Source organism: Lepidothrix coronata, unplaced genomic scaffold (genome assembly GCF_001604755.1).
Source record: "Lepidothrix coronata isolate B3197 unplaced genomic scaffold, Lepidothrix_coronata-1.0 Scaffold122, whole genome shotgun sequence".
NCBI lineage: Eukaryota > Metazoa > Chordata > Aves > Passeriformes > Pipridae > Lepidothrix > Lepidothrix coronata.
In genome coordinates, this window is record NW_016690302.1 from 181977 (window position 1) to 199867 (window position 17891).

General features: G+C 52.9%; 2 protein-coding genes across 3 annotated transcripts; both read left to right on the top strand.

Annotated features, from left to right (window-relative positions):
- The first annotated feature begins 1182 nt into the window (after window positions 1-1182).
- Window positions 1183-6759, top strand: SRM (spermidine synthase). The gene is made up of 8 exons (XM_017825818.1): window positions 1183-1444; window positions 1567-1687; window positions 1937-2029; window positions 3212-3365; window positions 4028-4111; window positions 4440-4585; window positions 5405-5527; window positions 6090-6759. The coding sequence occupies exons 1-8, from the start codon at window positions 1299-1301 to the stop codon at window positions 6105-6107; spliced, it is 885 nt and encodes a 294-aa protein (XP_017681307.1). The 5' UTR covers window positions 1183-1298; the 3' UTR covers window positions 6108-6759.
- A 1337-nt stretch (window positions 6760-8096) lies between these two features.
- LOC108502670 (somatostatin-2-like) lies at window positions 8097-17798 on the top strand. Of its 2 annotated transcripts, XM_017825820.1 has the most exons (3): window positions 8097-8328; window positions 12958-14402; window positions 17469-17798. In XM_017825820.1, the coding sequence occupies exons 2-3, from the start codon at window positions 14301-14303 to the stop codon at window positions 17682-17684; spliced, it is 318 nt and encodes a 105-aa protein (XP_017681309.1). In that variant the 5' UTR covers window positions 8097-8328; window positions 12958-14300; the 3' UTR covers window positions 17685-17798. The 2 variants fall into 2 exon arrangements, with proteins under 2 accessions (XP_017681309.1, XP_017681308.1); XM_017825819.1 differs by lacking the exon at window positions 8097-8328 and having other exon boundaries at window positions 12499-14402.
- Window positions 17799-17891: the final 93 nt, after the last annotated feature.

Sequence of the window (17891 nt, forward strand, 5' to 3'; positions counted from 1 at the left end):
GCTTGCATGGCTGAATATTGGAGAATGTTTTCGTAAAGAGGCAGTTAAATAGCAATTGTCTCTAAGTGCATTTGCAGGGGCTGCCAATTCCCTTCCTAGCTTTACCAGTTCTGGTTGTTTCTGTAACATGAAGAACAAGTAAGTCTTACTAAAAACTCCCTTGCCCCCAGGGATATTAAAATCTCTGTGGTTTAAGTCCTCTACTTAAAGTTCCATGCAAAGTGACATTTCAAGGGTGATCTTAATTTCAGGTCTTTTCTGTTTTCATTTTATGAGTTGCCACAGTTTTTAAAAACATCTCTAATGGAAGTGAGTAGCAAATCCCTGTGTGCTTTATTCACCTGGCTGTGCCAGTCAAGTTGTAGCACTGGGATCCACTACTCTGGGGCTGATTTGCTGTTGTGCAGCAGTTGTTGGAGATCTTTGTGTAATGTGGTTGGAGAACTACTCTTGGTAGAACCTTGATGTGTTTCTCCCAAGGCCTGCTCCTCGGAGCACGAGCTGAGCACAGGCCAGGGCCCACCAGCACCAGAACCAAACCTGCTTTTGTGACATCCACACAATCCCAGGATGGGTCAGGGTGGAAGGGACCACAGTGGGTCATCTGGTTGCACCTCCCTGCTCCAGCAGGGCCATCCCAGAGCACATGGCACAGGGTTGTGTCCAAACGGCTCTGGAACATCCCCGGTGAGGGGGACTCCACCCTCCCTGGGCAGCCTGTTCAGAGCTGGGTCACTGCACAGGGAAGTTCTTCCTCATGTTCAGGTGGAACTTCCTGGGCACCAGTTTCTGCCCCATTCTCTTGTGCCATTGCTGGGCCCCCCCGAGCAGAACCTGGTCCATCCTCTGCCCCCTCCCTGCAGCCCCTGACAGACACTGCGGAGGTTCCCTCTCAGCGTCTCCTCTGGAGGCTGAACAGGCCCAGCTCCCTCAGCCTTTCCTCCTGAGAGTCGCTCCAGCCCCCCGGTCACCCTCGTTAAATCCCACACCCCCCACCCCCGTCACATCCAGCCCTTCAGCCACCCGACCCGGCCCCTTTTCGCGCGGGGCGGGCGCGGGGTGTGTGCGGGGCGGGCGCGCCCTTTCCCCTGGCGGGGGCGGCCCCGCGCTCCGTGACGGGCGGGCACGTGGGGCCGGCGCGGGGCCAATGGCGGCGGGCGGGGCGGGGCGGGGCGCGCGGGGCCCTGCGCGCGGCTCCCGCGCCCGCGGGGTCAGGCGGCAGCGGCGGCGGCGGGAGCGGAGCGCGGAGCTCCCGCAGCGCTGCCCCCGCAGCGGCTCCGCCCCGCGCTCCGGCCGCGATGGAGCGCGGCGCGGCCGCGCTGATCCGCGAGGGCTGGTTCCGAGAGACCTGCCGGCTCTGGCCCGGCCAGGCCATGTCGCTGCAGGTGGAGGAGCTGCTGCACCACCAGCGCTCCCGCTACCAGGAGATCCTCGTGTTCCGCAGGTGCGGGGGGCGGCGGGGGGGGGCGGCCGGCGCCACGCGGTGGGGCCTGTTTGGCGCGGGGAGGGCGCGGGGGAGCGCGGCTCCGGGCCCGGCTCCAACCCCGCTTCCCCCGCTCTGCCCAGCACTACCTACGGCAACGTCCTGGTCCTGGACGGGGTGATCCAGTGCACGGAGCGGGACGAGTTCTCCTACCAGGAAATGATCGCCAACCTGCCCCTCTGCAGCCACCCCGACCCCCGCAAGGTGAGTCGTCCCCGGCCCCTCCTTGGGGTCCCCCCGGCCGGGGCTCGCAGACCCGCCCCGGGCCCTGCGGCGCTCCCGGGGGCTGCCCGGGCCCGCCGGGCGAGCGTGGCCGCAGCCGCGTGGGCCCCGCAGCTCATCGCCGGGCAGGACGGGCCCGCGGGGCTTCGCGCCGCTCCCGTTAGGCCGGGCAGCCCCAGCCCCCCCGAGCCGCCCCCGCTGACGGCCGCTGTCCTGCCCTGTCCCTGCCAGGTGCTGATCATCGGCGGCGGCGACGGGGGAGTGCTGAGAGAGGTGGTCAAACACCCCACCGTGGAGTCCGTGGTGCAGTGCGAGATCGATGAGGTGCGTTGGGCTCCCGGCTGCGTGCGGGAGCCCCGGGGCTCCGGGCGGGCGGGCTGCCCGGCAGAAGCAGCCCGGCCTCACAGCATCCACGGGAGCTGCGGCTTCACCTGCTGCCCCTTGTCAGCACCGGGCGCCTTTGCTGCCGGTTCTGCTGGCGTGACACTGACAGCGCCACCTCTTTGCCTTACAAGTCATCTACGTGGCAGCTGGCTGCCTCTTCCATGTGATTTCTTTCACACACATGCGGTTGAGGCCCTTCCAGGCCGGCGTGGGCCAAGCACGGGATCTGGAGGAGCGCCCTGGCTTTGTGGAGGTGCTGCTTTTCCCTCTGCCTCGCTGCTGAACTGACTGCTGCTCCTGCCCGAGGAGGATGGTCGCTGTGTTGAGCAGTCCCTGCGACTGAAAGCAGGAAATAAGAAAGGGGGATTTGTTTCCATGATAAATGAGCTAGTCCTCCTCCTCTCGGCCAGTTTGTTCTGATATTTTACTTTCTTAGGAAGTTTTGCTCAGAGGAGGGCTCTATTAGGAATGGGAAACACTGCTATGTGAGATGTGTGCACAGTCTGCCAAGCTAAGTAGGCAAACGTGCCTGGTTTTGAACAAGCACTGCCTGACACCAGCATATTTTTTTGTCTCTGCCAGCTGTGAGAAGCTGGTAGTGTTCAGTACAGTTGCTGGGCCCAGGGCAGTGCCTGTCTAACCATGTTAGAGAGAAAACTGTATCTTATCGGGGGACTGATATAATGGCTATGGAGCAGAGATGGGGATCTCTCTCATCTCGCATCTAGAAACCTGCTGGCATGGCTTCATTCAGGAGGGGAGAAAGGGAGATCACCTCTGCAACAGTGTCCAGAGGGAGAAGGGGCACAGAGCAGTCTGATCTGTGATTGTGTTCACTCAGTTCCTCAGGGAGCCTTTGAAGCTCCAGCTTCTTGTTGAGTTTGGCAAGGACAGACCAACAGTGTCACTGAACCCTGAGGCCGTAGGAAAGGGCTGAGTGTAGCTTGTTGGCTGAAGATGCTGACAGCTCTTGAGGATCTCGCTGGCTGAGTCGGATTTGTGCTGAAGGCATGGAAGGAAATGACTCACTGTGCTGTTCTTTCAGTTGCAACTGCACAGTAGCCTGAGAAGCAGCTCCTTGTAGCCCCCGCTGACCCACTTGTGATCTCTGTGTTGCTGCAGGACGTGATCCAGGTATCCAAAAAATACCTCCCAGGCATGGCAGTGGGATATTCCAGCGCTAAGCTGACCTTGCACGTGGGAGATGGTTTTGAGTTCATGAAACAAAATCAAGAAGCCTTTGATGTGATTATCACGGACTCGTCTGACCCCATGGGTAAGAATTCTGCTTTCCACACTCCCCCTCCTTTTCTGCTTACCTCTTGGAAGTTATGCCAGCCTGCCCAGGCTCCTTTCAAGTGAAAGACTGTTGCTGACTTGCTTCTTTTGGTAGAGAAAGGGAAGGATGAGAACCAGAAAATTGTATTAGCAAGGCTTCAAGCAGCTGACGCGTTTCTCTCCTCAAAATTCAGCTCCAGCAGCAATTGCTTCTGGCAGAGCTGATCCCTGAGACCAGCAATCCCATGGGGGATACAGCACCATGCTGGCAAGGACAGCTTTGCACATGTGCCCAGTGAAGCAGTGGGTCACACACTGTTGGTGTAGCACCCATCCCAAAGATGGCTGTGGTGAGGCTGCTGTATTTCTGAAGGGGAAAACTGAGGCAGAGAGACCAAATGTAGATATGACACCTCATTTTAGGGACCTGACGACGACTGCTTGAGCCACCTTCACTCTTGCTGTAGTCAACACAGGAGAGGCATCTCTAAAATGCAGTTTGGAGCAGGAGTTCTGTTTAAAAAATGCTCCCTGGAGCAAAAGGCAGCTGCTATGACTTCCTTTGGTAAAGGTCCTGGGCTTGCTATTGAGCAAAGCTGAAATCCTGATGGGTTTGCTGTGCTGAGTGCGGGCTGAGGGTCACACTCGCTTTTCTCCCAGGTCCTGCAGAAAGCTTATTCAAAGAATCTTACTACCAGCTGATGAAGACAGCCCTGCGAGAAGATGGGATTCTCTGCTGCCAAGGTGAGGGTGCTGTCGCTGGGCAGAGGGTGATGCCAGACCACTGCGTGCCAAGGGTGAGGCACAGGGGGAACTCTTCCTGGGGAGACGTGATGCAGGGAGTGAAAGCATTTCGGCTCCCAGGTACAGCTGTGGTTTTGGTCTGTCTCCATCAGCTCAGACTGCTGGACTGAGCTTAGCAAAACTGGCGTAGGGGTCTGGTCTTGCCTTTGAAACCACATGAGCTGTGCAGAGCAGAGCAGAGCAGGTTGGGACTTGGAACCGCTGTTAACCTGGCACAGAGAAGGGGGGCAGCTCTCACCTTGCATCCTGCCTTCCTCTCTCCCTGCAGGTGAGTGCCAGTGGCTGCACCTGGATCTCATTAAGGAGATGCGTCAGTTCTGCAAGTCTCTGTTCCCGGTGGTGGAATACGCCTATTGCACCATCCCCACGTATCCCAGCGGGCAGATTGGCTTCATGCTCTGCAGCAAGAACCCGGTGAGTCTCCGGCACCTCAGGTGCCCTTTTCCACTGCTTGGAAGCACCTGCAGGGTCTGCCTGAGGCTGTCCCCAAGAGCTGGAGCTGTGGCACTGAGCTCTCCCAGCTGTGGGGCCTCCAGACCCATGCAGTCCCAGAGCTGCAATGCAGCCTGCTCAGTGCTGGGTGAACTGCAGAGCTGACCAGCTGCCTTAGAAAAGGACAGGGGTTTCTGTCTAGTACAACAAACTTGGAAGGGAAGAAGTTGCTACCAATTCCCAGAGCCTGTTAAGGCTTTGTCTTGTTGATGTTGGCTGTTGCAAGGTGGGCACCTGCTTGATAAGAATCAGGCTGTGACTGGTAATCTGCTCGTACAGAGGCCTCCAAGGGAGAGTCAGTGTTGGGGTGTGGGCTGGTTACTCTGAGACCAACTGTCAGGTGGGTTTTTGGGGCCAGCAGTGCTGCTGCTGTACAGGATTTATCTGGGGTGCTGGCAGCATGCACTGTGCCTGATCCACAGACATGAATTCTGCTCTGAACAGCAAAGCCTTGCTTTCTTGGATGCTCAGGCACTCTGACAGCTTCATCTGGCATGGGGCTCACCCAGTCTGACCTCATGCACTGACATCTGTGCAGCAGGGCTGGTCACACGAGTTACAGAGAGTGAACCCCAGCCCTTGGGGCTGGAGCTGTGCAGAACCTTTGACCTCATGCTAGAACAGAAAGTCATCTGTTCTCCTGCGAGTCCTCTTGGTTCTCTGCCACATGTCAGGGTGCCTGTCACACAGCCCCTGGCTCCTCACCCAGGCACTCAGAGCTACCTGGCTTTGCTCTTGCAGAACACGAATTTCCGGGAGCCTGTGCAGCAGCTCTCGCAGCAGCAAGTGGAGGAGAGGAGTCTGAAATACTACAACTCTGACATCCACCGGGCAGCCTTCATCCTGCCCGAGTTTGCACGGAAGGTGAGCCGGGCTCTGCTGCTGTGCCTCCGTCCAGGACGGGGTGGGAGTGGGAGTGGGCAGGACTGAGGATTTCCTGCAGCCTCAAAGGCTTCTGTGGGCAAGTTGGAGCAGGACAGCGTTTTGTGTGACAGAGCAGAGGATGAGTCAGTCAGGGAAGGCTGGAGTTCAGTTTGAAGCTTCCTTGGGTTCATGTACCATGCCCTGATGGCAGATCACTCCTACTTCACCTGCCAAAACTGAGTCCCAGAGCCTGCAGAACTGGTGTTTCCCATTGAAAAGCTCCAGAAGTCTTAGATCAAATGTGGCTATGGTTTCTAGAAGAAACCAGAGGGTACGGAAAGGATGCTCCAGCATAGTTCAGTTTGCCTTTTTGAAGGATTTCTGCGTTTTTCCATCATCTCCTAACTGGGTCGCAACTGCAGGTTCAGGAAAAAAACCTCCTAAGAGTGTCCTAGGGATGAAGGCAGATGCCATGGTTGTGTTTCAGAGGTGGTGATTCATACTTCTGCTGAGGACTGGTAGAGCTGTGGCAGGTCCCTCCTGACACTCTGTCTGTCTGCAGGCGCTGAGCGATGTGTGAGACTGAGAAGCTGCTTCCTTCCTTCAAGGTGGACCCTGAGATCATCAGTGATGTGGTTGGGACCTTCCCAGCAGACTGCAGATTTGCTCTCCACTGTGTGGGATTGTTTAACCCGTTTGCCAGCCAACATTCCCTTTGATGTGTAACAGATGATGGGGCACAAGCCAGATAAGACTATTGAAAAGGTCCAGTGACTTATTGCGTGAGGTCAAAACTGTTCTTTCCAGTGCTGGAAACGTAAGGTGTCTTCTTCCTTTCTCTCCTCCCTGCACCCACCCTAAATCCCCCGTCCCTGCGCCCCCGTCCCACCTCCACCCCCAACTGACATGATGTATTTATAACTGACACATATTTCTGTCTGGTGATCTGGGAAGAGTCCAAAGGGTCCCTGACTCGGCCTTAAGCACAGAGAGTGAGAGCTCTGTGCACGGTGAGCTCGCTCTCTCCTCGTGGGAGCTCCCTGCTGCTGAGACGTTTGACTGGTAACGGGTCTGAGCCTCCGTGTCCCTCTGCCCTCCTGTGACACCTGCACTGCTCTGCAGCACGGCTGGAGAAGTCACAGTGCAAACTGTTGCCATTCACAATAGGTCTCCCTCCAACCCTGATGGAGTAGCAGTATTAAACACCAGCCAGGCAGGCTGGCAGCAAAGTCTTGTGGCTTTTTTTTTTTTTTTTTAATTTTTGTTTTTTAAATTGGTTGGAAACAGAAGTGCTGAGGTACCCACAGGCTAATTCCTGTTCTTACCTCTGCCCTCAGAGTGGTTCCAAAGAATGTTTATCAATATGGTGATAGGCGCTTTATATATATAAATATAAATATATATATATAAAAAACAAACCTTAGCTCCATTGCCTGCTGTTCAGTACTGATGTTGGGGAATCAGCTGTGCTGACAAATCTCTCCTCTCAGTCATGCTGAGTTGCCTCGGGCCTGGGTATTTGTGAGTCCTTAGGAGGCATCATTATTTCTAATGCTGCCCCCAGATGCATAAGTTGTTTTCCGTTGTACTCTGTGAGATGGATCTGCCTCCACTCCTTTACTTCTGCTCTGAAGACTCCGTGCCCAGTGCAGTGGGATCCTCCCAGCACACCCACTGTGCCCCTGTCCCTCCCTGCACTCCATTAAACACTCGGCTCTGGTTAAGGTGACACCAGCATGGGTCAGTGTCCTTTGGGGAGACAGGGAGGGGAAACAGAGATCCTGAGGGTTTGCTGTGCTTCCAGGGGCTCTCTGTAGTCGCTCTGACTTCCTCTCTCCCTCATCTCCGGGGATGACAAGTTCTCATCCAAAGAAAGCTCTGAAGAGTGATCCCATTGCTTGTTTTGTTTTGTAGCCCAACAGCTCCCGCTGCAGTGTCAGTACCTGTTACCCAAGCTGTGCTCCAGTCCACATGCTGCCTGGGGTACAGTTTTCCAAGCTGTTTTCCAGCTGCCCATTTCCCTGCTGCCATCAGGCAGTTCCTGGCAGTCCTGGCCCCACTCCCTCCTTTCCTCTGCAGGAGCTGTGGTGGCTCCGAGGGCTGAGCTCTGACTGAGCAGGCTGGGGACAGGCACTAGGTGGCATCAGGAGAAGGCAAAAAGCTGCTTCTGAGAGAGGCCTTTGGGGCTTGTTAAGAGAGAAACAGAAGGAGCAGACTCGAGGAGAGGTTGGGGTTGAGCTTTACCACAATTGTGACCCTACAAACAGCCTTGGTGGTGCAGCCACTGTGTGCCCACAGCAAGGGACTTGTGGGGTCAGTACCAGCCCTCCTCCTTTCTCCCCTTTCTGATGAGACTTGTCAGTTCTTTCCCAGTGCCCCCTTCTACCACCTGTATCAGTACAGCTTCTTGGAGGTCGTGAGGGTTTGCAAAGCATTGCTGAGCTGCAGAGCTGAGTCTGGATCTCCTCTATATTCTTGTGTTCAGAATTTTACACGTATTTTGTCTCTTTAATTGTCTGGGTAACTGTCTCCTTTCTCTCACAGCTACCGAGTCGTTTGGGCTAATGAGGCATTTTCATTGCTCAACTCTAATATTTTTATGAAGAGCAGATCAGTAATGGTTCTAGCTCCTCCTGTTTAAATCCCTCTGGGACCTGAACCCCCTTCATCCCTTTGTCCTTGACAGAAAACTAGCTCTGGCACTTTCCCCTGGAACGGGAATCAAGACCAGGAGTGTAGTCCAGGAAGGCCTTAGAGCAGCAGCCAACTAGTAACAAGTTCAAGCCTTTCACCCACCCCTGGTGAGTACAACAATGCCCAGGAGGGAAAGAGCTTCCTCAAACCTGGCCTCCACGCAGCTAATTATTCCTTCTGGTTCTTTGAGCTCTCTCCAAATGTGTAAGTTCAGCAAGTAGCCAGTGATGAGAGCAGGAAGACAAGGCTGTTTCCCATCCAAGTCACACACACTCCGTCCACAGGGCCCTATATATAGTTTCCGAGTCGTTCCAAGTCACTGTTCTCCACGGGCAAGGCTGTTCATAAGCAAAGAGCCACCGAGATGATGTTTGTCTAGACATGCTGCAGTCATGTTCCAGCAGCTCATTAAGTCAGGAGCACATGAGCAGGGATAGGCTCTGTCCCAGGGAACGTGCAGTGTTGTGTCAGTCAGAGCAGGTGGAGACAAGCGAGGGAGAGGAGCCTGATGGGCTTTAGCACATCCATTGTTGGAGTCTCTTGGCACCTCTTGAACTGTGTCAGGATCTCTGCTCTGATTTTGTTCTTTGAACTAACTCAGTTTTTAGAAGTTCAGAAAAGAGCTTCATAAAATTAAGTGAAATCTCCTGCCTGTCTCTCCCGAGCCCTTTCAGTCAGTTAATTGGCATGAGTGTGGTATATTCACCCAGAGCTAATGTTGTCGAGGCCTGGCTGAATTATTGATGGGGCTGAGAGCTGGAGCAAGGGACTGCTGAAGGAAGAATGACATTCATCTTTCATCAGAACAGCAGCCTTGGTAAGCAAGCAGTCAAAAAAGTATTAACAAGTGCCACCAAGTTCAGGGAGAGGAAAGTTCCCTTGGTAACAGGGTGGGGGAAGAAGAGGGAAAAGTGTAGACAACATGAAACAGCAGCTCATGTCTAGCAAAAGTCAGGCAAAATGCTGTTAAAAAGTAAGATGAGAAATTTAACCAAGTCAAATGCTGAGAAGTCTGGGGGATGCTGTTTCCTAGTCATGTACAGGATGGAGTTAAGTGCTTTTCAAATAAGCAAAAGCTGGGGAATTGTAGCCAGGGAATCGCAGTTAGAGCACAGTGAGGTGTGAGGCACATAAAGATGGGTGGATTATTGCAAATGTTGAGGATGTCAGTGCAGGCCTTTCAAGGACACCAGCTCCTGGCTGATGGGGCTTGAAGTGCCGAGGGTGCTGGAGCAGGGACCCCACAGGTACCCTGCAGGAGGGGCTGCCTCTGCTTGGTACTGAAGGGCTGCTGCAGCAGCCCAGGGCTGGGCATGTCCAGCGAGGATTTACTTAACAAAGCTACTTCTGTGAGCCAGGGTTAAGGGCAGGATGACCTGTGTGATGACCCTGTGTGTGTCTCACCCCCTTCAGCCGGGGGAGAGCAGGAACCAGAACCCCAGCCTGTCTGCAATTCCTGTTCAAGGCTCTCCCAGCCCAGTGGTCCCCTCTGTGGTGCTGACAGTGTCACAGGTCCATGTGTCAGCATCCCTGGTGAGCTCTTGGAATTCCCACGAGGTGCAGTGCATAAGCAATCCCTCAGGTGATCCAAATGGTAGAGGAACGTTTCTATCCAAGTCTTGTCCAGCCAATCCTGCCACCAAAGGGACAACTCTGGTGTAGCAGAGGTCAGTCCATGGCAACAGCAGTAACCCCAGGCTTCACAGCCTGAAATGACTCCAGCCTGGAGCCAGGCAACATGTTTGCACTGGAAAACAGGTACTTTGAAATAGTGTTTCATAGTGATTAGTTATTTTCTAAGGAAGATTTTGGTGTTTAATGTTTAACTTCACATGCAGTTAAATCATAAAATCATAGAATATTAAGGGGTTGGAATGGACCTTAAAGATCAAACAGTCCCAATCCCTCCTGCCATGGGCAGGGGCTCCTCCCACTAGACCAGATTGCTCAAGGCCTTATCCAACATGGCTTTGAACATTGCCAGGGTTGTGGCACCCACAACTTCCCTGGGCAGCCTGTTCCAGTGTCTCACCACCCTCACAGTAAAAAATTTCTTCCCAATAAATATCTAACCTAAATTTCCCTTTTTTTCGGTTCTACAAAAGGCTTTGAGCACCACTGAGGCATTTTGCTTGCCCCCCCCCCTCACCTCCTGAGTCCCTCTGGGGTCGGCAGACAGGAGGCAGCACAGCTCCCCCAGCTCCCGCTCCCCAGAGAGCTGGAACAGCCTTGCAGTCGTGTGTGCTGTGAGAGCAGCATCCCTGGGCCCTCCCCTCCTCCTCCTGCACCTGCTCTGAGCTCTGAGCAGGGACGAGGCTCCAGCCCACGCTCCCACAATCTCTTCCCTGGGTTTGTTAGATTAGTGCCAGTGGAAAGCCAAGGCTGGAACAGCCACCTGCGTGCTCCTCCGGGGCCCTGGGGAGCACAGTGCCAGGGAACACTGCCTGAGAAATGAGCTGTGATTTCAGGCCCGTGAACAAATTGGTTTCCCCTTCCAGGAAGGCTCACAACTGTCAGCTGACTACTGCTTTATTTATTGCATTGGCCTTTGCAACAAGGGACTCTCGAGGGCAGAGAGCAAGGACTGCAATGACAGGAAGGCATTGGAACCCTTCCTTCAGCTGCAGCTGAGTGCCTCACCTTTGGGAACCAGACACCGTGCAGGAAGCCTGATGTGGTTCTGCTACGTGCTTCAAAGCATGGTGACCTGAGCCCAGACCAGGCAACAAATGGGCAGAAGGCAGCAAATATCCAGGTCATATAGGAGGGCAACTGAGAAATAATCTCATTCCTTAGTGTGTCATTTAGTGTCAGACACAGTCATAGTTTTTGTGTTCCAGCAGTGCTGCTGCACAGACTCACTGAGGAGAGGTCAGGGACCTCTTTCTTGAATGATAAAACCTCTCCCAGTGCATGTTGTTTGTGCAGCCTTAGTCACGAAAAGATGGAGGTTGTCTCGTGTGGTTGTGGAAACATATTCTGCTGTGCTTCTGAACCCACTGTGCATCTCTGCTGGAGCCACACTGACTGTGGGAGAAAATCCTGGGAGAGCCAGGCCTTTTCAAGTTACTGTATGCAGGAATTCCTTCTGGAGCATCCCCACCCTGCCAGGCTCCCAGGGATGTGTTCAAAGGCATTCTGATTTCAGACAGATCTACCCTCACTGTGAAGTGGCAGAAACCCACTCAGGCCATGTGCAGCTGGGGGCAGGAAAGCATCAAGGAACATGACTTCCAAAGGGAACACGACTTCAGATAATGGGGAGAAAGTGGTAAGAGGAAAAAATTATCAGAAATGTTTATTGTTCCAAGGGCAGACCTTTACCCTTTCCTGTACAGGGTGATAAGCTTTTAAGGGTTGGCAAAAAAAAAAAAAATAAATAATTGGGGCCTTCTTAAAGGTCAGACAGCCAATGCACATGGGATAGGAACAGTAGGAAGTACAAACAACCCTGGTGCTGTATGTTGAACTCTATCCAATTACTAAAAAGAACAAATTTTACCACCACAGAGTTATTTGACTTCCTTTGGTGAAGGAGATGGTGCTATAGCCTGTGGTGGGGAGGTGGTCAGCAGGGTCTGCAAAGGGGCCAGAGGACAGACTAACTAGGGGAAGCAGCAGAGGGAATGTGAGGAAAGAGAAGGGCACTAGAAAAGATGGAGCAACCTGAAAAAAAGGTGTCTGATATTGAGACATACTGTAGCAGAGCCCAGAGGAAACTAGTCTGGATTTAGAGATCCAGTCCTACTGTGGGCACTGGAGTGTAAGTACTTTGATGTGTCCCTGTTCCCTCCCTCCCAGCTGGGAACAGACACCCAGCCTTGCCCAGGCTAGACACAGGTTTTGGCTGGGCTGTGCTTGTCAGCAGGGCCACAGGTTTGGTGCTGGAGTATCTGGGCAGGAGCTCTCTCCAAAGTCACCCCTGCTCACGAGGTAACAGTTATTTTGTTACTGCCCTTTAACCCCAGGACGGATTCAGGGCAGCCTGGTCACCCTTTACATCCCTGTGAGCCTCCCCAGCAGCTGATCTCTCACTCACCACTTCCTTTTCTGGTAGGAGCATCGTCACACTTGTGACCCCAGCCTCTCAGTGGAGCATTACAGACAACAGCCCCTTCCAAGGGGAAGCTGCAGACAGAACTGTGTTTATTGGAACGAGCAGCGTGGGCAGAGCAGATGGGCCCAGCGTGGAGACCCGCCCGCACTGCCCCTGCTGCCTGCACGGCCCACGGGGGTGAGTCCTGCTCACAGCCCCAGTGCAGGGCTCACCTGTCAGCCCCAGCACATCTCACACTCCCAGGACCTGCCCTTCCTTCCCCTTGAGCAGCCAAGTGTGTTTTCTCCATTTGCTCTTCCCCCAGTTCACCCCTCCTGGAGCAGATCGGCTGCGGGTCATTTGGCAGGTCCCTGTGGTTTCTCTGCTCGCTGGAGCCCGGAGCTTTCCTGCTCTGCCTCAGCCCCGGGCTGGCTGGGAAGTGTTTGACAGAATCCATTACCCGGCAATTCTGATAAACCAGCCAGATCAGGTTCAAAGGAAACAGATAATGTTTCATCTGGAAGTGGTGCGTGGCAGCCACCTCTCACTTGGGGAGGGTGAGAAACAGGGAGGTTACAAAGTTTTCCAAGAAAATTCGTTTCCAGAAATTGCTAGATTGTTACATTCCCCCCACAAGGCTCTGTGACTCAGAAAAGGGTTTTTCTGCCTTTCAATGAGGGAATCAGCATTTCTTTTACAGTGTACATGGAAGTGGTGGCATCTTTTCCCTCAAGAGCTGGTGTAGCTGGCATTAGGAGCTGGATTATTTGCAGGCAAAGTTCCATCATGCTGTTTCCAGGATCTGTAATGCTGGTAAGAGCGAGAAATGGGGAACAGGTTTTCCTGCCTTCTGTTCTTAATTCTGCCACAGCATCCCCTGGCCAAGTCACCTCCCTGTGGTTTTTTTTTTTAATGTGCTAAATTAGGATAACAATTTATCTTTTGATTGTCATTTGTTGTTAAGGTCAGGGGAAGACTTGCCCTGAGGCGAGTGCTCCTGGAGAAAGGGCTGGTGGTGAGCTGGGATCTCAGCTCTGCATCTCACAGGCATGTCACAGGCAAGTGATGGGGACAGTGCAGACAGCAGTGCTCAACAGCTCTTTCTGCTGGCCCAGGGACCAGTCCCACTGCTGGTACAGCTTTTGGGGCAAGGAGGAGGCATTATTAACTGCTGACCAGGAGTGGTAGGAACGCACTCCAAGCAGCCTGTGGTCAGTGCCAGCAGAGCATGAGCCTTTTTAAGCCTCTCAGGGCAGAGCAGCTCCAGCTCTGACCAGCCTTTCAGTACTTGGTTTTTAACACATTTAAACCCAGCATCTCCACTGTGTTGACCTACACTCCTGGGATGGGTTCAAGAGGGATTGAAGCAACACTAGGAACAAGACCCCATAACCCTCAGCAGGCTTCCAGGTGGTCTGATGTGCATTTTCCAGACAGAGGATATAACTGCACAGCTGCAGCTCTGTCCCCATGTTACCCTACAGGGAAAGCCAGGCGTGTTGGCATCCCACAGGGAGATGCATTGCTTGATGCAGAGACCCAGATCCAAACACCCTGAAAGCCTGGAGCTGTTTGGACACACCAGCTGAGGGTCCAAGACCATATCTAAGCACTGGTGGCCAGAAGTTTTACCTCTTCCCTCTGAATCATCCAGGTTTGTGCAAGCTGGTGGCCTCTTCTACCCAACATTATTTCCCAAACAGAATCCAGCTAACTAGGAGAGGCAGAGACAGCGCCTACAATTTCTTGGAGTGAAGAAACAGCATGTTACTGGAGTGTCCCAAGCCTTTGCTTCCTCAGTCTCTGCAGGTCTGGCACATGGAGAGCCCAGAGGCACTGAAGTATCCCACTCAAGCAGCCAAGTGTTAACAACCTCTCCAAAGTCTAATTTGCCTTTGATATAGACTTAATTGTTTGCGTCACCCACTGGGCTGGGGGAGGGCTATAAAAGGGGCTGCAGCCATTGTCTGAGGCAGAAGAGAGCCCAGGAGCAGCTCCCTCTCCCAGTCTTCCTCGTTCAGCACCAGTCCCAGCCTGTGCATCATGCAGCTGGTGGCCAGCCTGGTGTCCGTGCTGCTGCTGGTGTGGAGTGTGAGAGCCACGGCACTGCCTGGGGAAGAGAGACTGGCCATCCAGAGCACCAGGGTGAGTAAAACCCACCCTGGGCAGGAGCTGGGTGAGGACAGAGCCAGGGGAGGGGGGATAAGGGCAGTCAGGCTTTACCTGGTGCAAAAAACTCTCCCACCCCTCTATATTCCAAGGCACTACAGCTTCACATGCTGCTGACCCTGGGGCTGTTCCTGCAGCTCTACCCAGCTGATTTAGAAAGGTACCAGATGCCAGGGGCTGCAGAAGTGAAGTCTGAGCTAAGCAAAAACTGGCAAAATGAACAGCAGAGAGCAGAGGGAAAAGGAGAAAATATTACTGAAATGGTACAGCATGAGAGAATAAAGCAGAGTACTAGGGAGGGAGAGAAAAGATACATAATTGGTAAAATGATCAAGGGAGATGATATTTTAAATAGGACTCATGGGAAGGACAAATGTTTAAAAGATGGGTTCAGTAGGAAAGTAACAGAGGAATCATAAATGAAGTAATTATATCAGAATAAAATTGCTTTTTCCAGAGTAGTATTCACAAGGGGAGTTATACTGACATAGTTCTGCTAGAATAATTACACTCTGAACCAGCACAGCTCTATGCAGTGGCAGAACTTATTATAGCAGTATAATTACCCTACCAACTGGCAAAACCCTAATATTATAATGGCTAGAGCACTATAATAACTTTATTTTGCCATGCTGTTTCCCTAAGAGGCCAAAGGGGTAGGAAGCAATAGCATAACATGATTACAAGCCCTGTTTTCTTGCCCTCTCCCCGCAGTTCTCTCACCTGCATGTTCCCTGCCATCCCTGATGTTCTTCTGAGCTCTGGTTAGTCATCAGTCCAGTTCAGGCTGTATCCATAAGGCTGCTGTTATTCCAGAGAAGGGAAGGATCCCAGTGTTGGTTTCACAGGCACCAACTTCTCCTTTGTGCGTGTCCACATCGTTTTTTCTGTCTTAGTGTTGGCTCCAGCTCATCCATCAGTGTCTCGCTGCTCCAGGAGTGGGCTCACATCCCATTAACAACAGAACTGGCTGCAAGAAAGAACCGTGCACAGTGTGAGGTGCTGGGGCTGGAGTTCTGTCAGATCAGGGCTCCTGCAGCTGCCTGGGATTAACCCTTCTGGGGATAACTGGAAACTTTCAGCTCCGCATTCTTATAGTAACGAACCCAGCACTTAAAAAGTAAACTCTTTTTTTAAGAAGTAAATTCTGGTGCAAATCCCAGCTGCTGGGGAAAAAAAGAAACAAATTGTAGGGAATAAATTGATAAATAAGGCTTTGGTAAAAATTAATTTGAGTGTAATGACTCTTAGTCTTCTGCGCACTGTTGCTTACAAAATAATGATACAATTAAAGAGAATCATTATATCTATTATAGAGCATTCTACAAACTGAAAAACTGTTAGATACTGATGAACCAATCCCTGCAGTCACCACTGCTGTAACTCAGACAGATGTTTTAAGTAAGAAAAGGATCGGGATTTTACATATAAGCCCCTATAAAATGCATTACAATGCAAAAGGAAGATGTGTTCCCTCTGATGCACTGATGGATGGAGCACAGGGAATGGAGCAGCTCCCCAAAGGTTTGCCCCAACCCACCGTGCTGAGATGTCAAACTGCTCCCAGAGAGTGTGGATCTCTTTGAGCTCAGCTCCAGGCAGAAAGGATGTGAGCAGTGGATTAGTGCAGGGAAGAGCTGCCAGGTTTCACCGACAGCCACAGCTGATCAGGCAGAAGGAATATCCCCTAACACAGGCTGAGCTTTGCCTTCCCCACCCCTCAGTCTGAGGCCGCTGGCTCTGCTCGGTTATTTCCAAACACAGCACTTACTACTAGGAAAGAAGCTTCCAAGGAAGACATGACCCAGGAGATACACTTAGGGGGTTCCCCCGTCCCAGTCTATCTCCCAAAGGCTCAAGGCACTTCTGTACTTGCAGCACAGGAGGAGGAATCAGAATGAGCACAAACTGGCTTTACCTTCTCTTCTGCCACAAATACAGCATGGAGTTTTTCTGTGCCTCGGTTCCCCTTGTGCAGAAGCAAGGCTTGTTACTAGAGCTAAGAAAGTGATTAAAAAATGCCCATAAACCTTCTGTAATGTAAACTCAGGATAATTGCTGCTGCCTGTATTTATCCATCTTTTGAGTTGCTCACCAAGTGGTCCTTAGTGAATGCTGGTGCTGACAGAGACAGCAGTCCCAGCAGTAAATATGGCATTTGTGAGGACTGACATGGAAATGTGCTTCCAAGATTCCCATCCGCATGGGAGACAGGATCTGTTCCTGTCAAACCATCTATCCCAGCTTGGCCAGTACCAGCTGTCCCTGCTAAGGAGCCACAGAGACCAGAAATTCTCAGGCACGAGAAAATTCCTCAGATTTTCTGGATGTAAAGTTGAGAGAAACACAACAACTCAAAGTTTGTACTGGCAGAAATCCCTCAAACCCCAAAACACAGGCTCTGCTACAGCAAAGGGATGGAGCTCAGCAGCTCCCATTTCATCCCACCTTCCCCCAGGGTCAGGCTATGGAAACACAGGTTCTTGTTCTAGAAATACAGCTGCCTGCCTCCACTGATGCAATATTTTGCTGCAGATTTTGGGGCATCCTTCTCCTTGTTGCATTTCATTTTACAGTGGAGTACATCCCCCGTGAGCTTAATTTAATATTGCTCAGGACTCTGTGCCTCTTCCCAGGACCCTGTGCCTTTTCCCTGACCTTCCCAAGGTGGATGCCAGGCAGTCAGAGCAGTGAAGGGTACACGGGCTGACCAGGGGAAGAGGCAGCTTGGCATTCACTGAAATTTAATTAGTGCGGGCAGCGAGGGACTTCACAGCCAATTCAAGCCTATTTGTTAGCAGCTCTTTTCCAGCTGTAACATGGCACATGTGAGGGTCCAGCTGGCTGAGCTGGACAGGGAGGGGAGACAGGAGCAGTGCCCTCAACAGCCACATATTCCTCAGCTCTGGCACAGCTCTGCTGATGGGAAAAGCATCAGCTCTGAGGGCAGGACACCAGGGATGGCAGGGGGACATGAAGGGACCTCGATGGCTGTGGGGGACAGGCCCTCTGTGTGTCACTTTCCCTGCTCTCTGCCCACAGGAACAGAGCACAGTGCGGAAGGATGCCATCCTGAAGATGCTGGCAGGCCTGCTGGATGGCGTGGATATGGGGCATGAGGCTGCTGCCCCGGACCTGGAGGAGGAGGGCAAGCTGGAGGAGGAGCGGGCGGTGCTGGGAAGGCTCGCCCAGCTCTCGCAGAGGGAGCGCAAGGCGCCCTGCAAGAACTTCTTCTGGAAAACCTTCACCTCCTGCTAGTGCTGCCCAGCCTGGCTCTGCCAGTCTGCGAACACCCTCCCCACTCCTTGTCTTCCTTGTCTCCCCCAGCTCCCTTGCTGTGCCCTCCACCCCTCAGAATAAAGCATGGCGCCTCGGGGACTGTCTGTGCCTCTGTGTGGGGCGGCCATGGGGGGTGGCGGCCATTTTGTGGGGTGGCTGTGGGGGGCAGCGGCCATTTTGTGGGTC